This window comes from Dromiciops gliroides, chromosome 3 (genome assembly GCF_019393635.1).
Source record: "Dromiciops gliroides isolate mDroGli1 chromosome 3, mDroGli1.pri, whole genome shotgun sequence".
Lineage (NCBI taxonomy): Eukaryota > Metazoa > Chordata > Mammalia > Microbiotheria > Microbiotheriidae > Dromiciops > Dromiciops gliroides.
The window spans coordinates 270,368,011-270,390,556 of record NC_057863.1 but is presented as its reverse complement, the minus strand read 5'-3'; the positions used below and the strand labels follow the sequence as shown (position 1 = coordinate 270,390,556).

The 22,546-nt window shown below is 36.7% G+C and overlaps 1 protein-coding gene across 1 annotated transcript in view; it reads left to right on the top strand.

Annotated features, from left to right (window-relative positions):
• IFNAR2 (interferon alpha and beta receptor subunit 2) overlaps positions 1 to 16,541 on the top strand; it is a 65,024-nt gene extending 48,483 nt beyond the window's left edge. Inside the window, 3 exon segments of the mRNA XM_043998038.1 lie at positions 7,030 to 7,163; positions 15,711 to 15,963; positions 15,966 to 16,541. Coding sequence (XP_043853973.1) covers positions 7,030 to 7,163; positions 15,711 to 15,963; positions 15,966 to 16,381 — 803 coding nt within the window. The 3' untranslated portion in view covers positions 16,382 to 16,541.
• Positions 16,542 to 22,546: the final 6,005 nt, after the last annotated feature.

Below are 22,546 nucleotides of genomic sequence, written 5' to 3'. Positions count from 1 at the left end.
TGGGATTTATACCAGGAATGCAGGGCTGGTTCCACATTAGGAAAACTATTAACATAATCAACCACATCAATAAGAAAACCAACCAAAATCATATGATTATCTCAATAGATGCAGAGAAAGCTTTTGACAAAATACAGCACCCATTCCTAATAAAAACACTAGAGAATTTAGGAATAGGTGGAGCTTTCCTTAAAATAATAAACAGTATCTACCTAAAGCCATCAGCAAGTATTATATGCAATGGAGATAAATTAGAGACCTTCCCAATAAGATCAGGGGTGAAACAGGGATGTCCATTATCACCCCTATTATTTAATATTGTCCTAGAAATGTTAGCTTTAGCAATCAGAGAAAAGAATTAAAGGAATTAGAATAGGCAAGGAGGAAACAAAACTGTCACTCTTTGCAGATGATATGATGGTATACTTAAAGAATCCTAGAGAATCAACTCAAAAATTACTTGAAACAATTAACAACTTTAGCAAAGTAGCAGGATATAAAATAAATCCACATAAATCATCAGCATTTCTATACATGACCGACAAAGTCCAGCAGCAAGAGCTACAAAGAGAAATTCCATTTAAAGTAACGGTAGATAATATAAAATACTTGGGAGTCTACTTGCCAAGACAAACCCAGGAACTCTATGAACATAACTACCAAACACTCTTCACACAAATCAAATCAGATCTAAATAATTGGAAAGATATCAATTGCTCATGGATAGGCAGAGCTAATATAGTAAAAATGACAATACTGCCTAAATTAATTTATTTATTCAGTGCCATACCAATCAGACTACCTAAAAATTATTTTATAGAGCTAGAAAAAATAATAACAAAATTCATCTGGAAAAACAAAAAATCAAGAATATCCAGGGAAATAATGAAAAAAAACTCAAAGGAAGGTGGGTTAGCGGTACCAAACCTGGAGCTTTACTATAAAGTGGTAGTCATCAAAACTATCTGGTACTGGCTAAAAAATAGAGTGGTAGATCAATGGAATAGTCTAGGCACAGGAAATGCAGTAGTAAATGACACTAGTAATGTAGTGTTTGACAAACACAAAGACTCCAGCTTCTGGGATAGGAACTCAGTATTTGACAAAAACTGCTGGGAAAACTGGAAGATAGTATGGCAGAAATTAGGCATAGACCAACATCTTACACCTTATACTAAAATAAGGTAAAAATGGATACACGATTTAGACATAAGAGGTGATGCCATAGGTAAATTAGGAGAGAAAGGAATAGTCTACCTATCAGATCTTTGGAAAGGAAAACAGTTTATGACCAAACAAGAGATAGAGTATATTATAAAATGCAAAATGGATGATTTTGATTATATTAAATTAAAAAATTTCTGTACAAACAGAAGCAATGCATCCAAAATTAGAAGGGAGGCAGAAAGCTGGGAAACAATTTTTGAGGCCAGTACTTCTGATAAAGGCCTCATCTCTAAAATATATAAGGAACTAAATCAAATTTATAAGAATCCAAGTCATTTCCCAATTGAGAAATAGTCGAAGGATATGAACAGGCAGTTTTCTGATGAAGAAACCAAAGCTATCTATTCCCATATGAAAAAATGCTCTAAATCATTATTGATTAGAGAGATGCAAATTAAAACAACTCTGAGGTACCACCTGACACCTATCAGATTGGCTAAAATGACAAAAAAGGAAAATAATAAAGGTTGGAGAAGCTGTGGGAAAATTGGAACACTAATGCATTGTTGGTGGAGCTGTGAACTGATCCAGCCATTCTGGAGAGCAATTTGGAATTATGCCCAAAGGGCAATAAAGCTGTCCATACCCTTTGACCCAGCAATACCACTTTGGGGTCTTTTTCCCAAAGAAATCATGGAAAGGGGAAAGGGACCCACATGTACAAAAATGTTTATAGCTGCTCTCTATGTGGTGGCAAGGAATTGGAAGTTGAGGGGATGCCCATCAACTGGGGAATGGCTGGACAAGTTGTGGTATATGAATACAATGGAATACTATTGTGCTGTAAGAAACGATGAGCAGGAGTTCAGAGAAACCTGGAGGGTCTTGCGTGGGCTGATGATGAGTAAGATGAGCAGAACCAGAAGAACATTGTACACAGTATCATCAACATTGAGTGTTGATCTACTGTGATGAGTCCATATTCTTCTCACCAATGCAATGGTACAGAAGAGTTCCAGGGAACTCATGATAGAAGAGGATCTCCAAATCCAAGAAAAAAAAAAAAGAACTGTGGAGTATAGATGCTGAATGAACCATACTATTTCTTTTGGTTTTGGTGCTGTTGTTTTTTCTATTTTGAGGTTTTTCATCATTGCTCTGATTTTTCTCTTATAACATGACTAATGCAGAAATAGGATTAATGTTATTATGTGTGTGTATATATATATATATATATATATTATATATATGTATATATATAAAACCTATATCAGATTACCTGCTGTCTAGGGGAGAGGGGAGGGAGGGAAGGGAGGGGAGGGAGAGAGAAAAATCTGAAATTGGAAAGCTTGTATAAACAAAAGTTGAGAACTATCTTTACATGTAACAGAAAAAATTTAATTAATTAATTAAAAATAAATAAATTTTTAAAAAAGAAATAAGAGGCAGTGTTCTCAGCTGAGAAGAGAGAAGAAAGAAGAACTATGGGAGATTTGAGGAGAGATAAAAAGATGTAGAAAAGCCTCTGTGGTGAGTGGGAAAGGAAGTCAATGAGGGAGGTATAAAAGGATTGCCTTGCTTCAGTAAGGGCCCAGGTGATATTATATTGCATTAATTTGTAGTGGACCTAGTCAGAATGGTTTTGTGAGTTTCTCCAACTTTATTTGACAACATGTAAGCAGAAGCAGATGGTGAAAGTAATCCAAAATTGAGAGTGGGAGAAGAAAAAAGTGGAGGCAGCCATTGTAGATGACCTTTTCAAGGAGTTTAGATACAAAGGGCAGAAGAGAAAGAGAATAATAGTTAATGAGCATGAAAGGATCAAGTGAGAGTTTTTCAAGATGGGGGAGCCATGATTTGTAGGCACTAGGAAATGAACCAGTAGAAAATGAGAGATCGAAAATAAGTAGAGGGGGCAGCTAGGTAGCGCAGTGGATAAAGCACCGGCCCTGGATTTGGGAGGACCTGAGTTCAAATCCAGCCTCAGACATTTGACACTTAACTAGCTGTGTGACCTTGGGCAAGTCACTTAGCTCCAATTGCCTCACCCCCCCAAAAAAAAAGAAGTGAAAAAAATGGGGATGACAGACGAGGTCTGTTGGAGGAAACAGGACAGAATGGGATTGCTTGAACGAGTAGAAGGGTTAGCCTTGGTAAGGAGTAAGGTAATTTCATCATGTGAGATAGAGGTGAAGAAGGAGAAATTGGCAGAAGGCATCTGAGTGACAGGAAATGAGGAAGAGAAAATGGAAAGTTCATGGCGAATGGCCTCAATTTTTTCTGTATAATATGAGGCAAGGTTCTCAGGAAAGAGAGGTGGATGAAGGGGAGCCATGGGACGTTTGAGGAAGGATGAAAAGGTTTGGAAGAGCCATTGTGGAAAATGGAATAGTGAGTTGTTGATAAGCAATATATAATAGGATATATAGTATTGCCAACTATGAGGGTCCAGTTGAGGCCATATAACATAAACTTTTAGTGGACAGAACATTTCTGTCATATGTTTAATGGACAGTTAATACCAATGCTAAACAATTTTGGGTGGGGCAAAAATTGAGAAAGTACACTACAGGACTCCTTTTATGAGTTAAATATAGTCTTAATACCTAAACCAAGGAAGAATAAAACACAAAAGAACTATAGACCAATGTCATTAATCAATAACATTTCAAAAATTTGAAGTAAAATTCTTCCCATAGACTACAGTAATTCTTCCAAGAAATCACTCATCATGATCAAGTTGAATTTTGCTAGGAATGCTAGATGATTCAACATTAGGAAAACAAACAGAAGAATTCATCATATTCAAAATAAAAACATCTAAAGCTACATGATTATTTCAATTGATTTAGAGAAGGCTTTTGACAAAGTATAACACTCATATATGCAGCAACAACAAAAATAACTCTACAAAGTATAAGCATAGAGGGACTTTTTTTTTTTGGTGGAGCAATGAGGGTTAAGTGACTTGCCCAAGGTCTCACAGCTAGTAAGTGTCAAGTGTCAGAGACTGGATTTTAATTCAGGTCTTCCTGAATCCAGGGCTGGTGTTTTATCTACTGCACCACCTAGCTGCCCTGGGACCTTTTTTAACATCATAAAAAGTATCTAGGTGGTGCAATGGATAAAGCACTGGCCTTGGATTCAGAAGGACCTGAGTTCAAATCCAGCCTCGGACACTTGACACTTACTAGCTGTGTGACCCTGGGCAAGTCACTTAACCCTCATTGCCTTGCCAAAAAAAAAATGTATCTATCTAAAATCAAAAGCAACCATCATAATAAGGATACACTTAAGCTTTCCTAAATAATATAGACGTAAAGCAAGAATGCCCATTCTCCCCACTATTATTTGATATAGTTCTAGAAGAAGAGCTAGCATTAACAATGAAGAATAAAATAAAATGAATGAACATGGATAAAGAGAAGATAAAACTATCCTAATTTGCTAATGCCATGAAGATTGACTTGGAAAATCCTAGGGAATCAACAGGGAATGCAATGATCTAAGAAAACTCTGAAGGTCTTATTAAAAATGCAATCCATCTATAGAGAGAGAACTGATAGTATCTGAATACTGATTGAAGTATAATTTTTCTTGTTAGTTCTTTTATCTGAAATTTTGTTTTTGTCCATTTTCTTTCATGACCTGGCTACTGTGGAAATGTTTTGCATGACTGCTCATGTATAGTTTATATTGAATTGCTTGAATTATTGGGGGGGGGGAGAATTTGGAGCACAGAGTTTTAAAAAATTGATGTTAAAATTTGTATTCTACATGTAATTTGGGAAAATAAAATTCTAAATATTGACAAAAAAAATAAAAAGTATTCCTTAAAGAAATAGATAACAACTTAAATATTGAATGAATATTAAAGGTCCATACGTGGAGTATGCCAATGTTATAAAATATTACCAAAGTTAACTTACAATTTCAGTGCTATACCAAATTATCAAAAAGAATATTTTACAGAACTCAATAAAATACAAAATTCATTTTGGAAAAAAGAGCTAAGTATTTTTCAACCAGCTTTGTGTGTTGTGGTTGTTAGCTCCGATGAGCCTGTGCCCCTCCCCCACCTGGGGCACTGCTACTCAAGCCTACCTCCTGGTTCCCAACACGGGTGAAAAATCCAAGCTCTGCCTCAGCACCAGCATAGACCCCTGTAGTCTCCCCGCTGCCCAGGGCTCAGCCCTCTCACCAGACTGTGAACTCTGCTCCAGACAATACCAGCGCCTCAGCTGATTCAGAGGCTCTGGGGGTCTCCTTCTCTGGTGAGGCCTTCCTGGGACTGGATCTGTGTCAGGGTGACTATGGGGTTGGGCTCGACTTCTGTATCAGCACAGCAGCTCCCTCCTTCTGACCTTCCAAGCCGTTCTTGGTTAGAAGATGATTTCAGCACATTCTTCTGTGAATTTTGCTGCTCCAGACATTTTCCTGTGGTGTTATTTGGATGTTTTTTGGAATGATCTTGTCATGAGTTCGAGAGCTCACTGCCTTTCCTCCACCATCTTGGCTCTGCCCCGGAAGTCCAAGAGCTAAGTATTTTTAAATCATTAAAAATAGATTTTAGGGGGCAGCTAGGTGGTGCAGTGGATAAAGCACCAGCCCTGAATTCAGCAGTACCTGAGTTCAAATCCGGCCTCAGACATTTGACACTTACTAGCTGTGTGACCCTGGGCAAGTCACTTAATCCCCATTACCCTGCAAAAAAAAAAATAGATTTTAATGAAATGTTCCATTTGTCATAGGTGTGGAAAAGGGGAAGAGTGATTTAGTTAGAAATTAGAAGAAGCCTTGGGACAAAATAGATTATTTTGATTTTATTTTTAAAAAAAACAAATTCTTGCCCCAGAATAAGCAATGCATCCAAATAAGGAAAGAAATGGGGGGGGTGGGGGGTAGAATCTTTGCAATAAAGATTTCTGAAAAAAATCTGACATCCAAAATCTACAAAGAACTCATACAGATTTATGGGTTTAAGAGCCGTTCTCCAAAGGATAAATTATAAAAGGGTATAAACAAGCAGCGTTTGGGGGGGGGGGAGAGAAATACAAATTATCAGTAACCATATGAAAAATTGCTCAAATTCTCATATTGGGGGAAGTGAAAACTTTTAAAACTCTTAAAATAGCATTCTTGGTTCCCTGTCTGTGGTTTCATCTATGTGGAGATGTCTGGTGTTGAACCTCTCTCCACAGATCTAGACCAGCAACTCATCTGCTGTTTAGGGTACGCAAGGCACTGAGAGGTTAAATGATTATCCCATGACCAGAGGAAGGAACTGAGCCCCACCATTCCTTACACTACAGCACAATTCTATCCACAATGTCATGATATCTCTTGATATCTTAACATTTAAATGGCAATGGTGGTTAAAGAAATCAAAATATCTATGATTTGAGGAATGGCTGAACAAATTATGATATATGAGTTTAGTGGAACATTATTTCAATGTAATAAATGAATAATATGAAAAATATAAAGAAATATGGGAAGCCATAAAACTTCATATAGAGTGAAGAAAGGAAAACTTAAGATAATTACAAGCATAACAACACTCTTAGAATGCATAGGAAAAAAATTCATAAGAAATCACAAAAACAAACAGGACAATTTTGTTACAACCTTGTTGAAGTTAACATCTTTTTAAAAACAGCCTATAAACATAATGGAAATGTATATACAATATATGTTATTTTCTTATTTTTGTAAATAGTTCAAAACTTTTAGTTAAAAAATCCTTCATCTATTACAAGTTCATAAATTTTGAATTTCAGGGTGGGGGAAAGGGTTTTTGTCTTCTGTTAAACACATGATGAATTTTATTTGAAATAATTCTAGTTACATTTCCATTTGCAGGTTCAGAAAAAAACATTATAATACAATTCATACTTGCTACATGTTTAGTCATCATCTTACTAATAATCTTTGTGATGTTCCTGAAAAAAACAGGATATATATGCAGAAAAAAACCAGATTCTCTCAAAGTGTTGGTATGTACTTTTATGTCATTTCTTTGTTTTTATTCAAGAAGGTTAGATTCTCTTTTCACTCTGCCAGCAATGAATCATAAGATTGCTTTTAAAGTCTGCATAATGAGATGGGGTTTCCAAAACAGATGCTCATTTTGGTATTTACTACTATTCTCTTTTGAATTGTTTCTTAACAATTTCTTGGATGTGTGTCTTGTTTTCTCAGTGAAATTAGAAATTTTTCATGTTTTTCCTGCTATTGGGGGGGGGGCGGCAATGAGGGTTAAGTGACTTGCCCAAGATCACACAGCTAGTAAATGTAAAGTGTCTGAGCTCAAATTTGAACTTAGATCCTCCTGAATCCAGGGCCGGTGCTCTATCCACTGGGCCACCTAGCTGCCCCTCCTGCTATTTTAAAAGTAAAATTTTATTGTTATCTTTTTAATGTGACCTACATTTCTCAAAATAATCCTTCAACCCCTCCCAGAGTGCCATCCCTTAATAACAAAAAAAAAAAAGAAAAAAGAGAAGAAAGAACAATTAAGATAAAGTAACCAAGATATTGAAAAAAACTGACATCATACACAATGTATACATAACCAGAGGCCCCCCACCCTTGCAAAGAAGTGCTTCCAGTACATTATATGAAGCCAAGATTGATCATTATACACAGAATTCAGTCTGAAATGTTTGGTAGGGATTGTTCTTCTGTTTATTTTGCTTTGTGGTTTGGTGGGGATTTTGTTGTTGTTGTTGTTGTTTTTTGTTTTGGGTTTTTTTTGCAGGGCGATGGGGGTTAAGTGACCTGCCTGGGGTCACAGAGCTAGTAAGTGTCAAGTGTCTGAGCTTGAATTCAGGTCCTCCTGAATCCAGGGCCGGTGCTTCATCCACTGCACCACCTAGCTGCCCCCTCTTCTGTTTATTTTGTAGTCATTGTGTATATTGCTTTTCATTGTTATATTTATTTTACTTTTTCAAGTTCATATAAATCTTCCCATGCTTCTCTGTATTCATCATATGCATTACTACTACAGCACAGTAATTATTCCTTGAGAGCAGGAATTGTCTTACTTTCCTATTTGTATCCCCAGAATTTACCAGAGTGCTTTGTACATGTTGTTGTTCAGTCATTTCAGTCATATAAAATTCTTTGTGACCCCATTTGGATTTTGTTTGGGTTTTTGGTTTTGGTTTTGGTTTTAGTTTTTTGGCAGAGATACTGAAGTTGTTTGCCATTTCCTTCTCCAGTTTATTTTATAGATGAGGAAACTGAGGCATACAAGGTTAAGTGGCTTGCAGAGGGTCACACAGCTAGTTGAATGTCTGAGGTTAGATTTGAACTAAGATTTTCTTGACACCAGGACTGGTGCTCTATCTACTGTGCCACTTTCATTTATCATAAATATGTATATGATATGACCAGATCCTCTTCAAAGTATTTGTTTTAGCATTTTTTAACTTATTAACTCTTTTTTTTTTAAACTCTTGATATGGTCAGAATTCAAATGTTCTTATGAGCTCTTATGGCTTTTTTGACTGAAATTTATACTTCCATCCTGTTCAAAATTCTATAATAATTTCTGAAAGGCATTGCTAAAGATTTCCAAAGAGGATTGTAGTTCTTTTCCATAGTAGGATTGTAGCTATTCCCCAACTGATAGACATCTACTTTGTTTCTGCTTATTTACTAAAAAACAAAAGTTAATGTTTTAACTACCCAGAGCTTTTTTCTTTTTACCTTTGATCACCCCTAGCCCCCATATACCATATAATATATATTCCAAGCAGTGGGATTTCTAGGTCACAGGGTATGGACATTTTATTCACTTTCTCTGAATAATTCCAATTTTTTTTCTAGAATGGTTGGACTGATTTTCAGGTTCACCAACAGTTCCTTAGTGTGCTCATCTTTCAACAGCCCTTCCAGATATTTCCATCTTTTGTTTTCTATGCCAATTCTTTTGATTTTCATATTTCTCTTACCTATAGGGAATAGCTTTGGGTTTATATATCTCTGTTAGTTACCTGTTTATCTTGGTACCAGACCTTTATCAGAGATATTTGATAAAAATATTTTTCCCAATTGGTTGTTTTCTTTCTTGTCTTAATTTTGTTCACATAAAAGGTTTCCAATTTCATGTAATAGAAATTATCTATTTTATCTTTTGTAAGCATCTCTATTTTATGTTTGATTAAGAATTCATCCTCCTGGTCACAGCAGTGACTATGTACCTGATGTAGTTCTCTTCTAATTCATTTTATGATATGAACTTTAATAGTCATATATCCATTTTTAGTTTATTGAAAAATGCAGTCTAAATTGTTGATCTAAAACTAATCTTTCCAGTTTTCTTACTGTGATTCTTTCTTTGATTGTTTGTATCACAGAGATTCTAGATATTGCTACTGTAGCTTTAAGACCTCAGATTATTGGGAGAAAATAAATCTGGGCTAACAGTTTGAAGTGATAATTAAGAAATGACTTAAACAAAAATAAATTTTAAAAAAAGAAATGGATTGATATGAAATGCTTTTTCCTACACAATCAGAGAGAAGATATGTGCATTTATCTATTATCAATGGGGATCTATGAAAAGTCAATTGAGAGAAAGACTGAACAGAAATACCTCTCCCTATTGAGTCAGGGAAACAATGTGTTTATATATCTATGTATCTATGAAGTATCTATGAAGAATTGGTACTATGTGTGTCTTTCTTTATTGAGTCAGGGAGAAAGTGTATTTAATTGTGATCCATGAGGATCTATGAAGAATTTATGTAACAGGGAGAGAAGGTGAGAATGGACTTCCTTCATATGAGAACTGTTTTCAATGTTCATTGAAGAGCCAAACCTATAAAGAAAACCCTATGAAGAGTCATTAAGGAGGTGGCAGCACAGTATATTTGGGAAAAGACTATTTCTTCCTTTCTTTCTTTTTTTGGTGAGGTGATTGGGATTAAGTGACTTGCCCAGGGTAACACAGCTAGTAAGTGTCAAGTGTCTGAGGCCAGATTTGAACTTGGGTCCTCCTGACTCCTGAGCCAGTGCTCTATCCACTGCACCACCTAAATGCCCCAGTGGAAAAACTATTTCTTCTGTTTATTGAAGAGAAGACAAAGAGAAAGGACTAATCCTGAAGAGAAATATGAAGATAATGTTCTGAGACTTAAATCATATTTGAGACTGAGTTTCCAGAAGTTAGCTATGGATATTTGTGAGGGCGTGAGGTGACTTGAATGGTGATGTTGGTTATAGCCAATATATTTCATATAGTTATATGTGTCTACATTTGAAATTGCCCTGATTTGTTAATACATTCAAAAATGTTAATATATTCAGAAATTTTAATACATATATAGTAGTAATTACTAATGAGAAAAGAGGTTTCTCTAATTCATTGAATAATGAATACTTAATGAATTAGAGTGGAAACTTGAGTTAATTAGTAAGAGATTACAAATTTATTAACAAGAAATAAATTATCCAGTATGCCACTAGATCACTATATAGTTCAGGATAGACCAATTAAATATATAACAAGTCATATGTCAGGTTAAGGTTTGATAACCTAACAATGAGTGTGATCAGACTCATTTATGTCAGCTACTTGTGAGGGTCATTAGAGGCCTGTCTTTTTAATCCTGTTATACTAGATAAGAAACTCTTTCCTAGATTTTTTAAAAAGTTAATCAAATGCTAGGTTATTTAGTTTATTTATTTCTCATTCTTCCTTAGCCTTCTCCGTTGATCTACTTTTTAAAAAATTGTAGCCAGTCCCCAATGCTTTTGGTGATTATTGCTTTGTAATGCAGTTTATAATATGTAATATTATATAATATAATGTCTGGGAATGCTATTCCCCCTTCATTCCTCCTTTAAAAATGTTTTATTTTGTTATTAATTTAGCTGCCTCTGTAAAGTATTATCTTGGCAATTTGATTGGTATAGCACAGAGGTGTCAAACTTGTCACCCTGAACCAAATTAAAATGTAATTGTCGGGGCAGCTAGATGGCACAGTGGATAAAGCACTGGCCCTGGATTCAGAAGGACCTGAGTTCAAATCCGACTTCAGACACTTGACACTAGCTTTGTGACCCTGGGCAAGTCACTTAACCCCAAATGTCTCACCACCACCTCCCCCCCCCCCCCCCGCAAAAAAAAGAATAAGGAATTTCCAAAAAAACAATTTTTTTAATGTAATTGTTAAGGGGGCAGCTACGTGGCACAGTGGGTAAATCATTGGCCCTGGATTCAGGACGACCTGAGTTCAAATCCAACCTCAGACACTTGACACTTACTATCTGTGTGACCCTGGGCAAGTCACTTAACCCTCATTGCCCCGCCCCCCAAAAAATGTAATTCTCAAACAAAACAAAGAATAAAATACAACATAGTATTAATTTGTGGTTTTCTAAATCAGTATGCTACAGCAGGGATGCATGTTTCTATTTGAGTTTGACACCACTAGTGTAGCCCTACATTTATAAATTAATTTCTGAAGTATTGCCATTTGAAATAGATTAGCACAACACAACCATGAGTACTGACTATCCCTCCAGCTATTTAGCTTGTTCTTTATTTCTTTAAGGAACATTTTACAATCATATATTCAGGTATTACATATACTTTGTTAGATTAACTCCCAGATATTTTATGCATTTTGTAGTTATTTTAAATGGAATTTCCCTTTCTATTATTCCCTCCTGCTTTTGTTATTGCTATGTAGAAATACTGTTTATTTTTGAGGGCTTATTTAGTAACCTGTTACTTTACTGAAACTCATCTCTATTGGTTTCTTTGTGACTACTCTAGGCATTTCTACTTAAAGCATAATGTTATCTGCAAAGGTAGATCATTTTGTCTCTTCTTTGCTTATCTTTAGGCCTTTAATTTCTCTTACTGCTATTGCTAGCATTTCTAGACATATATCAAGAAATAGCAGAAAAGCAGAGCAGACTTGGTTCGTGCCTTTGTTTACTCAGATAACTTCTAGTGTTTCCCCATTTCATATAATACTAGGTTTTTTTTGTTTTAGATAGATACTTTATAACATTTTCAAAGGTCCTTCTTCACCTATCCTTTGTAGACTTTTTGTTATAAATTAGTAATATAATTGAAAATGTTACCCAATTTCCAAGAAGCTATTTAAAATGCAGAGATTAAATGGGCTAAGATGATGAGAGACAAAAGAATAAATTCAACAAATATTTATTTATTGCCTACTATGAATAAGACATTGTAGTGGGTGCTGTAAGCAAAACAAAGATTGTTCCAAGAGCCATTCTCCAACATATAAGTAATTAAAGGACATGAACGGTCTTTTTGATATGAAAGGCAGATGATCAGCAATCAAAGGGGAGAAGCTCTAAGCCACTAATAATAAGAGAAATGAAAATTAAAACATCTTGGGGATTTTACCTCACATCAATCAAATTGGCAAAGACAATAAGAAATAAAAGTCTCTAATGCAGAAATATGTTTAATGTGATTGTACATATATAACCTATATCAGATTGCTTTCTGTCTTGGGAAGGGGAGGGAGGGAGGGAGAAAAATTTGGAACTAAAAATTTTATTAAAACAATTGTTGAGGGGGCGGCTAGGTGGCGCAGTGGATTAAAGCACCGGCTCTGGATTCAGGAGTACCTGAGTTCAAATCCGACCTCCGACACTTGACACTTACTAGCTGTGTGACCCTAGGCAAGTCACTTAACCCCATTGCCCCGCAAAAAAAAAAAAAACAATTGTTGAAAACTATCTTTACATGTAACTGGAAAATAATAAAATATGTTTATGATTAAAAAAACATAAAAGTCTCTTTTGGAAGGCCATGAGAAAACATGCACACTGATACACTGTTGGGAACTTTAAATTGATACAACTTTTCTAGAAAATAGTTTGGAATTATGTGAGAAAAGCTCTTAAGATCAGGACTTGTCTCATTTTTGTCTTCATATATTGAGGACATAGTAGGTGGTTTAAAAAAATGTTCATTGATTAATTAGTTGCTAAACTGTTGATGCTCATTAATCCAGCAATCTCAATATTGTATGTACAACACAAATATATGTATGCCAAAATATTATTAGCAGCATTATTTGTAGTGGCAAAAAACTAGAAGCAAAGTGAATGGAAAATGGCTAAACAGATTCTCTCATATGAATGTAATATTCTGCCTCAAGCAATCACCCTTGTGGGCAGCTAGGTGACACAGTGCATAAAGCACTGGCCCTGGAGTCATGAGGACCTGAGCTCAAATCTCACCTCAAACACTTACTAGTTGTATGACCCTTGGCAAGTCACTTAACCCAATTGCCTTAAATATCTGGGGTCATTTCCAGTATAACCTAATGTATATCTTGCCACTGGACCCAGATGGCTCTGAAGGAGAGAATGAGGTTGGTGACCTTACACAGCCCTCCCTCACTTAAATCCAATTCTTTGCAAGTCTTGACATCTGTCATGGTCCCCTTCCGGAACAAAGAACAAACAACAATAGCCCTTGTACTGGCTACACCCTCCTCCCTTATCTTGATCCCTTGGTGAATCAGTTATATATTCTCAAATCCCTTGTCACCTTATCCTGTCACCAATAAAGTCTTGCCAAACCCCAACTCCTGCCATCTGCTACCTTAGATTATATTTTCATACTACTCAATGAAACTGGAGAAAATTACAAAATGGTTCTAATGGGGGCCACTACACATTTGTTACATAATCTCCATTGGCCCCTCAATTTAATCTTTACTTTATGTGTGTTCCTCATGAGGTAAAAGCTTCTGAAGTACTGGTTTTCATCTCCCTCTTTTAAACCCATTTATGTTATTTGCTTTGTAGAGTTTGCCACTTCATCCTCTTTTTTGGCCGTACCTCTTTATTAGAAGTAGCAATTTATGAGAGAAGCACCCATAAATATATGATGTTTTCTTATGGAGAGTGAGATTAAATTTCGAATACCCAGACAAGTATTTAGGATGTGTCAAAGGGTGACTTACATGGGGCAAAGGTTGACTCACAACTTCCAGTGCTGGAAGGTCTTTTTCTCCTTGTAGAGTGCTCACCAAGCTCCCTTTGAATTTAGCTTTCTGCTTCCCAGACTGTTTAGCTAGGTTCCCAGTCTTTTTCTTTCTTGAGTGCATAGCCAGAACCTCTCACCACCATCAGCAATCCTTCTCCCCACAAAGCCATCTCCTCTCTTGGACAATTATTTCTCTTCATCAGTGTCTATCCTCAATGTTGTCTCTGCCCTGTGAGTTGAATGCATTGTTTCCTATTAATCCAAGCATATCATTGTTTTGTTTTTATTTGTTTGTTTTGTTTTTTTGGTGGGGCAATGAGGGTTAAGTGACTTGCCCAGGGTCATACAGCTAGTAAGTGTCAAGTGTCTGAGGCTGGATTTGAAATCAGGTACTCCTGAATCCGGGACCACTGCACCACCTAGCTGCCCCCAAGCATATCATTGTTAGCTACTATTAGTAATTAATTGGAAAGATAGGACAAATGGCTAAAATAAATAAATAATTTTATGAGCCAGCAAATGAATGCTGCAGATAAGAAATGCCTTAGGAGTTCAGAGGAAAAAATATTCCTTGAGGGCTAAGGCAGGACTTGTATAAACAAGAAAGAAGAGTAGAGAGCATAATAAGCAAAAGGAAGAACTGGGGATTTTGTACCAGTATCCACTGAGGAACTGACTAGGATTCCTATAGATCTTCTAGAATATGCTTAATGCTTTTTAAAAATTTCTCACCATGTTTTTTTTTAAGTAATTAAATTTTTTTCAATAGTTTTGAGTTCCAATTTTTATCCCTCCTTCCTTCCCTCTCCTCCCCCTTCCCCAGGGTGGCAAGCAATCAGATATGGGTTATACATGTATGATTGTGTAAAACATTACCATATTAGTCATTTTGTACAAGAAAACTTGAATAAAAGAAAAAAATGGAAGAAAGTGGAAAAATAGCATGCTTCAGTCTGTGTTCCATCAATATCAGTTCTTTCTTTGGAGGTGGATAGTATGTTTCATCAATAATCCCTTGGGATTGTCTTGGATCATTGAATTGTTGAGAATAATTAAATCATTCACAATTCTTCATCAAACAATATTGCTGTCTCTGTGCACAATGTTCTCTTGGTTCTGCACACTTCACTATACAACTGTTCATACAAGTCTTTCTAGGACTTTCTGAAATCATCCTTCTTGTCATTTCTTATAGCACATAATAATCCATCACCATCATATATCACAGTTTATTTAGCCATTCCCCAATTAGTGGGCATTTCTTTGATTTCCAATTCTTAGCCATCACAAAAAGAGCTACTAAAAATATTTTTGTACTAATAGGTCTTTCTCTTTTGGGGGATATCTTTCAGATATAAACCTAGAAGTTCACCATGTTTTGTTTTGTTTTTTTAAATTAGGAGGTAGACCAGAAAAGTTTGCAATCTAATATTTTCAGGAGTTTAACATTGTCAACTTTCAAATTGTAATGATTGTTGTCAGTGAACTATAAAAAGCAAAACTTCAGCATTAATCTCTCTTTCCCCTGTCCCCTTCTATTTTCTTAAAGGATTTCCCAGCTGTCATACCTGGCCCACTTCAGCTGTCTTATGTGGAAGTCACAAGGGCAAACATCATTTACAAGACCAAGAAGAAAAAAATGTGTGATGACAGTGATGACAAAAGTGATAGTGACTGTGAATCAACTCCTTAAATAGAAAATAACTACACCATGATGGCTTTAACCTGTAGATCTCTAAGTCAGGACTCCAATTTCACCTGTAAAGAATATAATTCCACTGATTCATACCCAAAGGAACCTGAAACCCAGAGGTTGACCCTCTTCCAGCTGACACAGATAGTGCTATATCATGTCAATTAAAGACTGGGTCAGATGAAAGTAGAGTGTGCCATATCTGGAGACACCATTCTGAAGATAGCAACTTTTCTTCTAAGTCAGAAGATTGTTTTAATTTTAATGTGAATTTAACACTGTATTTGTGGGAAATCCCTGGAGATGATGAAGCATCAGAAGAAGATGCTGCTCAGATATTGCCTGTGCAAGAAGATAAAATCAACTTAGTGGATTCCGATGGCATTGAATTAAAACATATAACTCATGCTACAGCACTTTTCCATGTCCCCTCCAAAGAATACCTCTGGTCTGAAAATGCTTCCTCTGATGAAAGTGTTACTTCAGAGTCAGATGTGAACCTAGGGGATGGTTATATAAGAAGATGAATCCTGATAAGTTAAAACTTACAGACATTAAGAAATATAGGATTCTGGGCAGCTAGGTGGTGCAGTAAATAAAGCACCGGTTCTGGATTCAAGAGTACCTGAGTTCAAATCTAGCCTCAGACACTTGACACAAACTAGCTGTGTGACCCTAGGCAAGTCACTTAACCCCCATGCCCTGCAAAAAAAAAAAAAAAGAAATATAGGATTTTCTCTCATTCTCTCCTTCCTTGTGGAGACCAATTTTTAATTGGGAGTGTTAGCTAAGCGGCTCACCACAATATTGAGGCAAGGAAGGAGACAGACAGCCTCCCTCAAAACAGAGCAGGATTTATTTAACAAGAATGAACTTAAAAAAAATACAAACAGGATCAGTAGGATCAAGGGAAAGGAAATAAAATGGGGAAAGGGAAATTATACAACCTGAACAACACCACTGCCCAGGAATCAGCTGAGAACACACAGCAGCATCCTGTCACCTTCCAGCTTCAAGCTAGAATGGCGAAAAAACTTCCCTCCTTCCCAGCAGACCCCAGGCTGACCACACATAGCCCCCAGCCAATTGGCTGGCCGTTCTGATAGTCACATGACTGCCCTCACTGGGCTTCCAGACATGATAATTTTTTTTTTTTTTAGTGAGGCAATTGGGGTTAAGTGACTCGCCCATGGTCACACAGCTAGTAAGTGTTAAGTGTCTGAGGCTGGATTTGAACTCAGTTACTCCTGAATCCAGGGCCGGTGCTATATCCACTGCGCCATCTAGCTGCCCCCAGTCATGATAATTTTGCCAGGCCCATGTAGGCATCCTCGAGTGGTGATGATGTGAGGTGCCAGTGCCATGGCGACAGCTACAACCAGTGGGTAGAGCACCATGCCATTGGTGGAGCCCCAGAGGCCAGTGCGCACACCAAGGCTTTTTTTTTAAATTCTAGCTGAAAGATGGAGTCATAAAAACCTGAAATAACAATTAATTCTTTTTTTGTTTGTTTGTTTGTTTGTTTTTTAGTGAGGCAATTGGGGTTAAGTGACTTGCCCAGGGTCACACAGCTAGTAAGTGTTAAGTGTCTGAGGCCGGATTTGAACTCAGGTACTCCTGACTCCAGGCCTGTGCTCTATCCACTGTACCATCTAGCTGCCCCAACAATTAATTCTTTACACTTGCTAGTTATATGTGGTCCAAAGGACCAAGGGAAAGTGAAGAAAACCAGACAATGTGAACGACTCATGATAAAAATCAAACTAAATCAAACACTGGGGTGTTGTGAAATGCTTAAAGTGAAAGTATGCCTAAAAAATAACAATAAAAAAGAAAGTGTACTAATAAAGCACCTTTATTGGAGTTAAAATGTGCCCAGTACTATTTGTCAGCATGAAGGATGAGGTCCACTGTTTGATAGATGATAGATAGTAGATAGAGAGAGGAGAGAGAGAGAGAGAGAGAGAGAGAGAGAGGATGGATGGATGGATGGATGGATGGATGGATGGATGGATGGATAGACAGACAGACAGAGAGATAGGAGTTTCCTGAGCCAGAAGTTAGATGCTTCTAAGAAGCAAAAAAAAAAAAAAAAATTTAGATGGAAGAGGGGGGAGGGGAGGGAAAGATAAAGAACTAAAGGGCTAGTCTACATAAGTAACAGACACAATTAATGAATTGACACTGGATAGTCTAGGTAAAGTCAAGGAAGATAGTAGAAACAGATGCATATGATCTGGAGATACAGCATGTCATTAATTGTTAGGTGCCTTTCAGTGTTATAGGTTTAGCATTAGAAAAACTGGATTTGAAATCAGAGGACTTGGGTTTTGTCCCAGTAAAATTTAATAAAGCTAACTGAGGTGCAGAATTCTGAGCTGTATCAGTTTATTAGCAAGGTGCAAACCTGTTAATAAAGTGGGTCAAATGGCTACTTCAGTTAGGTCAATTACCCAGGGGAGGTGGCATAATTCCTCTTTATAAGCATAAAATGAAAAACAACTAGATAGATAAAGAAAAGAATGCAGTTGGCTATAGGGCTGGCAGCATCATGGGGGTAAGGACCAATACAATTGGTCAGAAATAAGGAATGAGGGGCTATCAACAACTTCTTCCTTCCTGTGACTAAGAAATGTCCATTGTTTGATTCCACCTGGTAGGTTAGAGATGGTGGATCAGACTTCTTTGGATAATAAACCAGATAGCCTTGAAGGATAGCTTGATGGTCTAAAGATAGTAGACCAGACTGCCTGGTATCTACCTGCATCCTCAAGGATAACAGATTTCCTTAGGAAAGAATAGAACAGTGATTAGCAGTAGAACGGAATTTCTAAACTTAGCCTCATAGGCAAAGCTATAAATATGCCTTGAGCAGGCATACAAAATGGGGTTGGTAATACAGAATCGGATTAATACAGAGTAGAATAAACTATAAAATGATATGGACATCAATGTAATTTTTTCATTTTGAATCCTGTCTCTGACAGGAGGACTTTAGACAAGTCATTTCATGTTTCTGGCTCAGTTTTCTCATATGTAAATTGAAAAGGTTGGATCAGCTGACCTTTAAAGTCCCTTCCAGCTCTATATCTATGATCCTTTGTGTACTAGAGCCTTACCACCTCTGCAAGGTAAGGAGGTTTTATGTTTTTGTTTTTAATTTGTTTTGTTGATGTCTTTTGTCTCTAGCAGTCATTTCTCACTGCTACTCCCTAGATTGAATCATTTCTTGTATGAGAAAAACAGTACAAAAATATCTAATGTAGGATCCTTTTCTTAAAATTTATTCAATATTCTGCCCTTGTAGTTCCCACATCTCTGCAATGAGAAAGGAGGTAAGGGCTGTTAATGGCTCTCTCTCCACACCTCCTTCTGGGTGATGAGGCCAGCAGGTGCTAAACCCTAGAATAAGAACTCACTATCTGACAAAAACTGCTGAGAAAAGTGGAAGGCAGGGTAGTAGAAATTAGGTATAGACTAACCTCTCATTCCGTATACCAAAGAGTGGCATCACAAACATGTAGAAGAGTAAGAAGAAATTAACCTTTAGATCTGTGAATAGGAGAACAGTTCATGAACAAAAAATAAAGATGTCAATCTCATTTGGACAATTTAAAAAAATTTTTTTAACTGGGCAGTGAGGGTTAAGTGACTTGGCCAGGGTCACACAGCTAGTAAGTGTCAAGTGTCTGAGGTCGGATTTGAACTCAGGTCCTTCTGAATCCAGGGTTGGTGCTTTATCCACTTCACCACCCTAGCTGCCCCTGCACAATTTTTTTTTTTAAACAGCACAAACAAAATTGATGCACTTAAAATTAGAAGGAAAGTAGATAACTAGGGTAGAAATATTTGCAGCAAGCTTCTCTAATAAAGTCTTAATTCCAAGATATACAGACTTTCCCCATCATGATTTTGACATATCATGGATTGGCATAAGAAATTAGATGAGAATTTGGGGGGAGTTGTCTGAAGACACAGATGACACAGGAAAGCCAGCAGTCAATACAGAAAAAGTTTAGAAACTTGGAAATGCATAAAATATATTTATATTATTGTATAATATCAATATAGTTTATCTTTTAATACCATAAACAATTCAGACTTCTCTGGTATAAAGGAAGGACCAAAAAATTTTACATGGATTTTCCAGATTATGGGGGCACTGTGCCCCTAGGAACTGAATGAAGAACTGACTGGGTTGTCTGCATTGCCCAGAGAGCCTACCCAGAGAGCTTTGCAGTTCTCTGACTCAAGAGAACTGCTCTCATTGTATTAATCTAACAATTTTTCTACATCCTTTTGAGGGTGATTATTAGTGAATGAGCTTGTCACTGTTTCATCAGTTCAAGAGTAGAAGTAGAGATTTGCCCAGTAGGTAAGTGATGAGGATCAGAAAGAAAGCAGAAGAGAAACAGCTTTGGCTTCTGGTGCCATAGATTGTTCTGAAGAGGCCAAAGCAATCAGGGACTGCAGTCCAGATTTGCCCTGAGTGTTGACTGTGACATATTGATTATTTTTATATTTGCATTACATCCAGTAACTGTAATGATTATTCTTGTTTTTTTGTTTTTGTTTTTTTGGCTTATCATTAAATAAATGTTTTGTGTTTAAAAGTTAATGGCTGGGGACAGCTAGGTGGCACAGTGGATAGAGCACTGGCCCTGGAGTCAGGAGTACCTGAGTTCAAATCCAGCCTCAGACACTTAACACTTATTAGTTGTATGACCCTGGCAAGTCACTTAACCCCAATTGCCTCACTAAAAAAAAAAAAAAAGTTAATGGCATCTGGATTGGGCTCGGGTCCTCCTGGGTACAGGGGAGGTGCTTTGTCCACTGTGTCACCTAGCTGCCTCATGATGACATCTTTAAAATAAAATTAAGGGGTGAGAGAATTGCACTGAGAGAAAGGGAAAGGGAGAGGGAGAGGTGGAATGAACTAAAATATCTCACATAAAAGAAGCAAGAACAAGCTAATGGAATGGAGAAGAAGATGGGGAGTGGGGGAGTGAATGAACCTTACTCTCATCAGAATTGACTCAAAGAAGGAATAACATACACACTCAAGTGGGTGTGGTAATATATTTTGCCCTGTGCGAAAGTGGGAGGGAAGGGGATAAGGCAGGAGGGGTGAAAGAGGGAGAGCAGATTGGGGGAGGGGCAGTCAGAAGCAAAACACTTTTGAGGGAAAAGGTAAAAGAGATAGAAAATAGAGTAAATATCATGGGGAGGGAATAGGATGGAGGGAACACAGTTAGCAATAGTAACTGGGGGGGAAAAACTGAAGCAGAGGCAAGAGCAATGTAAGATGAGTATAAGGATGATGGTGATGGTACTTTGTTGCGCTATTGTGAAGAAAAATTCTTTGTCAGGTATAAGGTACTATATGAATGTTAGCTATTATTGTTATTGGAATAATCAATGTCATGGGTGTATGGCAAGGAAATCTTCCTTTAAAGTACTTTATAAATGTAGTTTACTATTAAAAAAAAAAAAAAGATGAGCAAGATGCTATCAGAAAAACCTGGAAAGACTTACATGAGCTAGTTAGTACAAAGTGAAATGTACTGGATACAATATAACCGCAATATTGTAAGGTGATCTGCTTACAAATGACTTTGTTATTTTCAGCAATGCAATGATCCAGACAACTCTGAAGGACTTACAAAAAATGCAATCCATCTCCCAAGAAAGAACTGATGGTATCTGAATACAGATGGAAGTATATTTGTTGTATTGTTTGTTAGTTCCTTTTTCTAAAGTTTTTTTGTCTACTACGTTTTGTATAACTGCACATATATAACATATTGAATGGCTTGTTTTTAAGGGGGAGTAGGGAGGAAGGAAGAGAATTTGGAATGTGAAATTTTAAAAATTGATGTTACAATATGTTATTACATGTAAGGTGGAGAAAAATTCTAAATTAATAATTAATTAAAATAAGAATCAGAACAAAAGGGAAAAACTACAAGAAAGAAAAAATACAAGAACCCCCCCCCAAAAAAGAGTTAATGCATATGTTGATTGAATTTCTATATAATGGTCAGTGGGGGCTTATGGGCTATAGTGGTGAATATACTCCCTTGCAAGAGGGTTACCTCTAGGCTATTGAATGTGACTCACAGTCACATAATGGTGCTCTAATCTCTAGCTATCATACACTTGCAATTTTAGGACAAAGTGCAATGAGTGGAGCCAGACCAGAGAGAGAGAAATGGCTATGCCCCATTCATGGGTTATACCTTAATTGGTTTTTCTGTTATTCATAGTTCAACTCTAGCACTTCTGATTTCAAATCCAATGCAACTTCCACTCCCATTCTAAGTTAAGGTATATAATCAACCTATTTCTTTTCTTATCTCCATTGGTACCTTGCTATTTTAAAGACAAATATAGCATGGTGGATTAAGTATTAGGAGTCAAAATACCTACTCTTGGGTCCAGACTACATCACTTACTAGTTTTTTGACTTTGAGGAAATCACCTTAACCTCTCAGTCTTTTGCCTATCTTTAAATTAGGAGGTAAAAATACCTGATTTCCAAGGTTTCTTCCATTTCCAAAATTACCTGACTCTATACGTTTCTTAGACTTTTCTTCTTGTGTATATCAAAAAGAAAAACCTGAGATCCCTGGGACCTCCTGAAGGGTTAATTATGAATCAAGATCTTCCTTGTTCATGAGAATATAAAACTT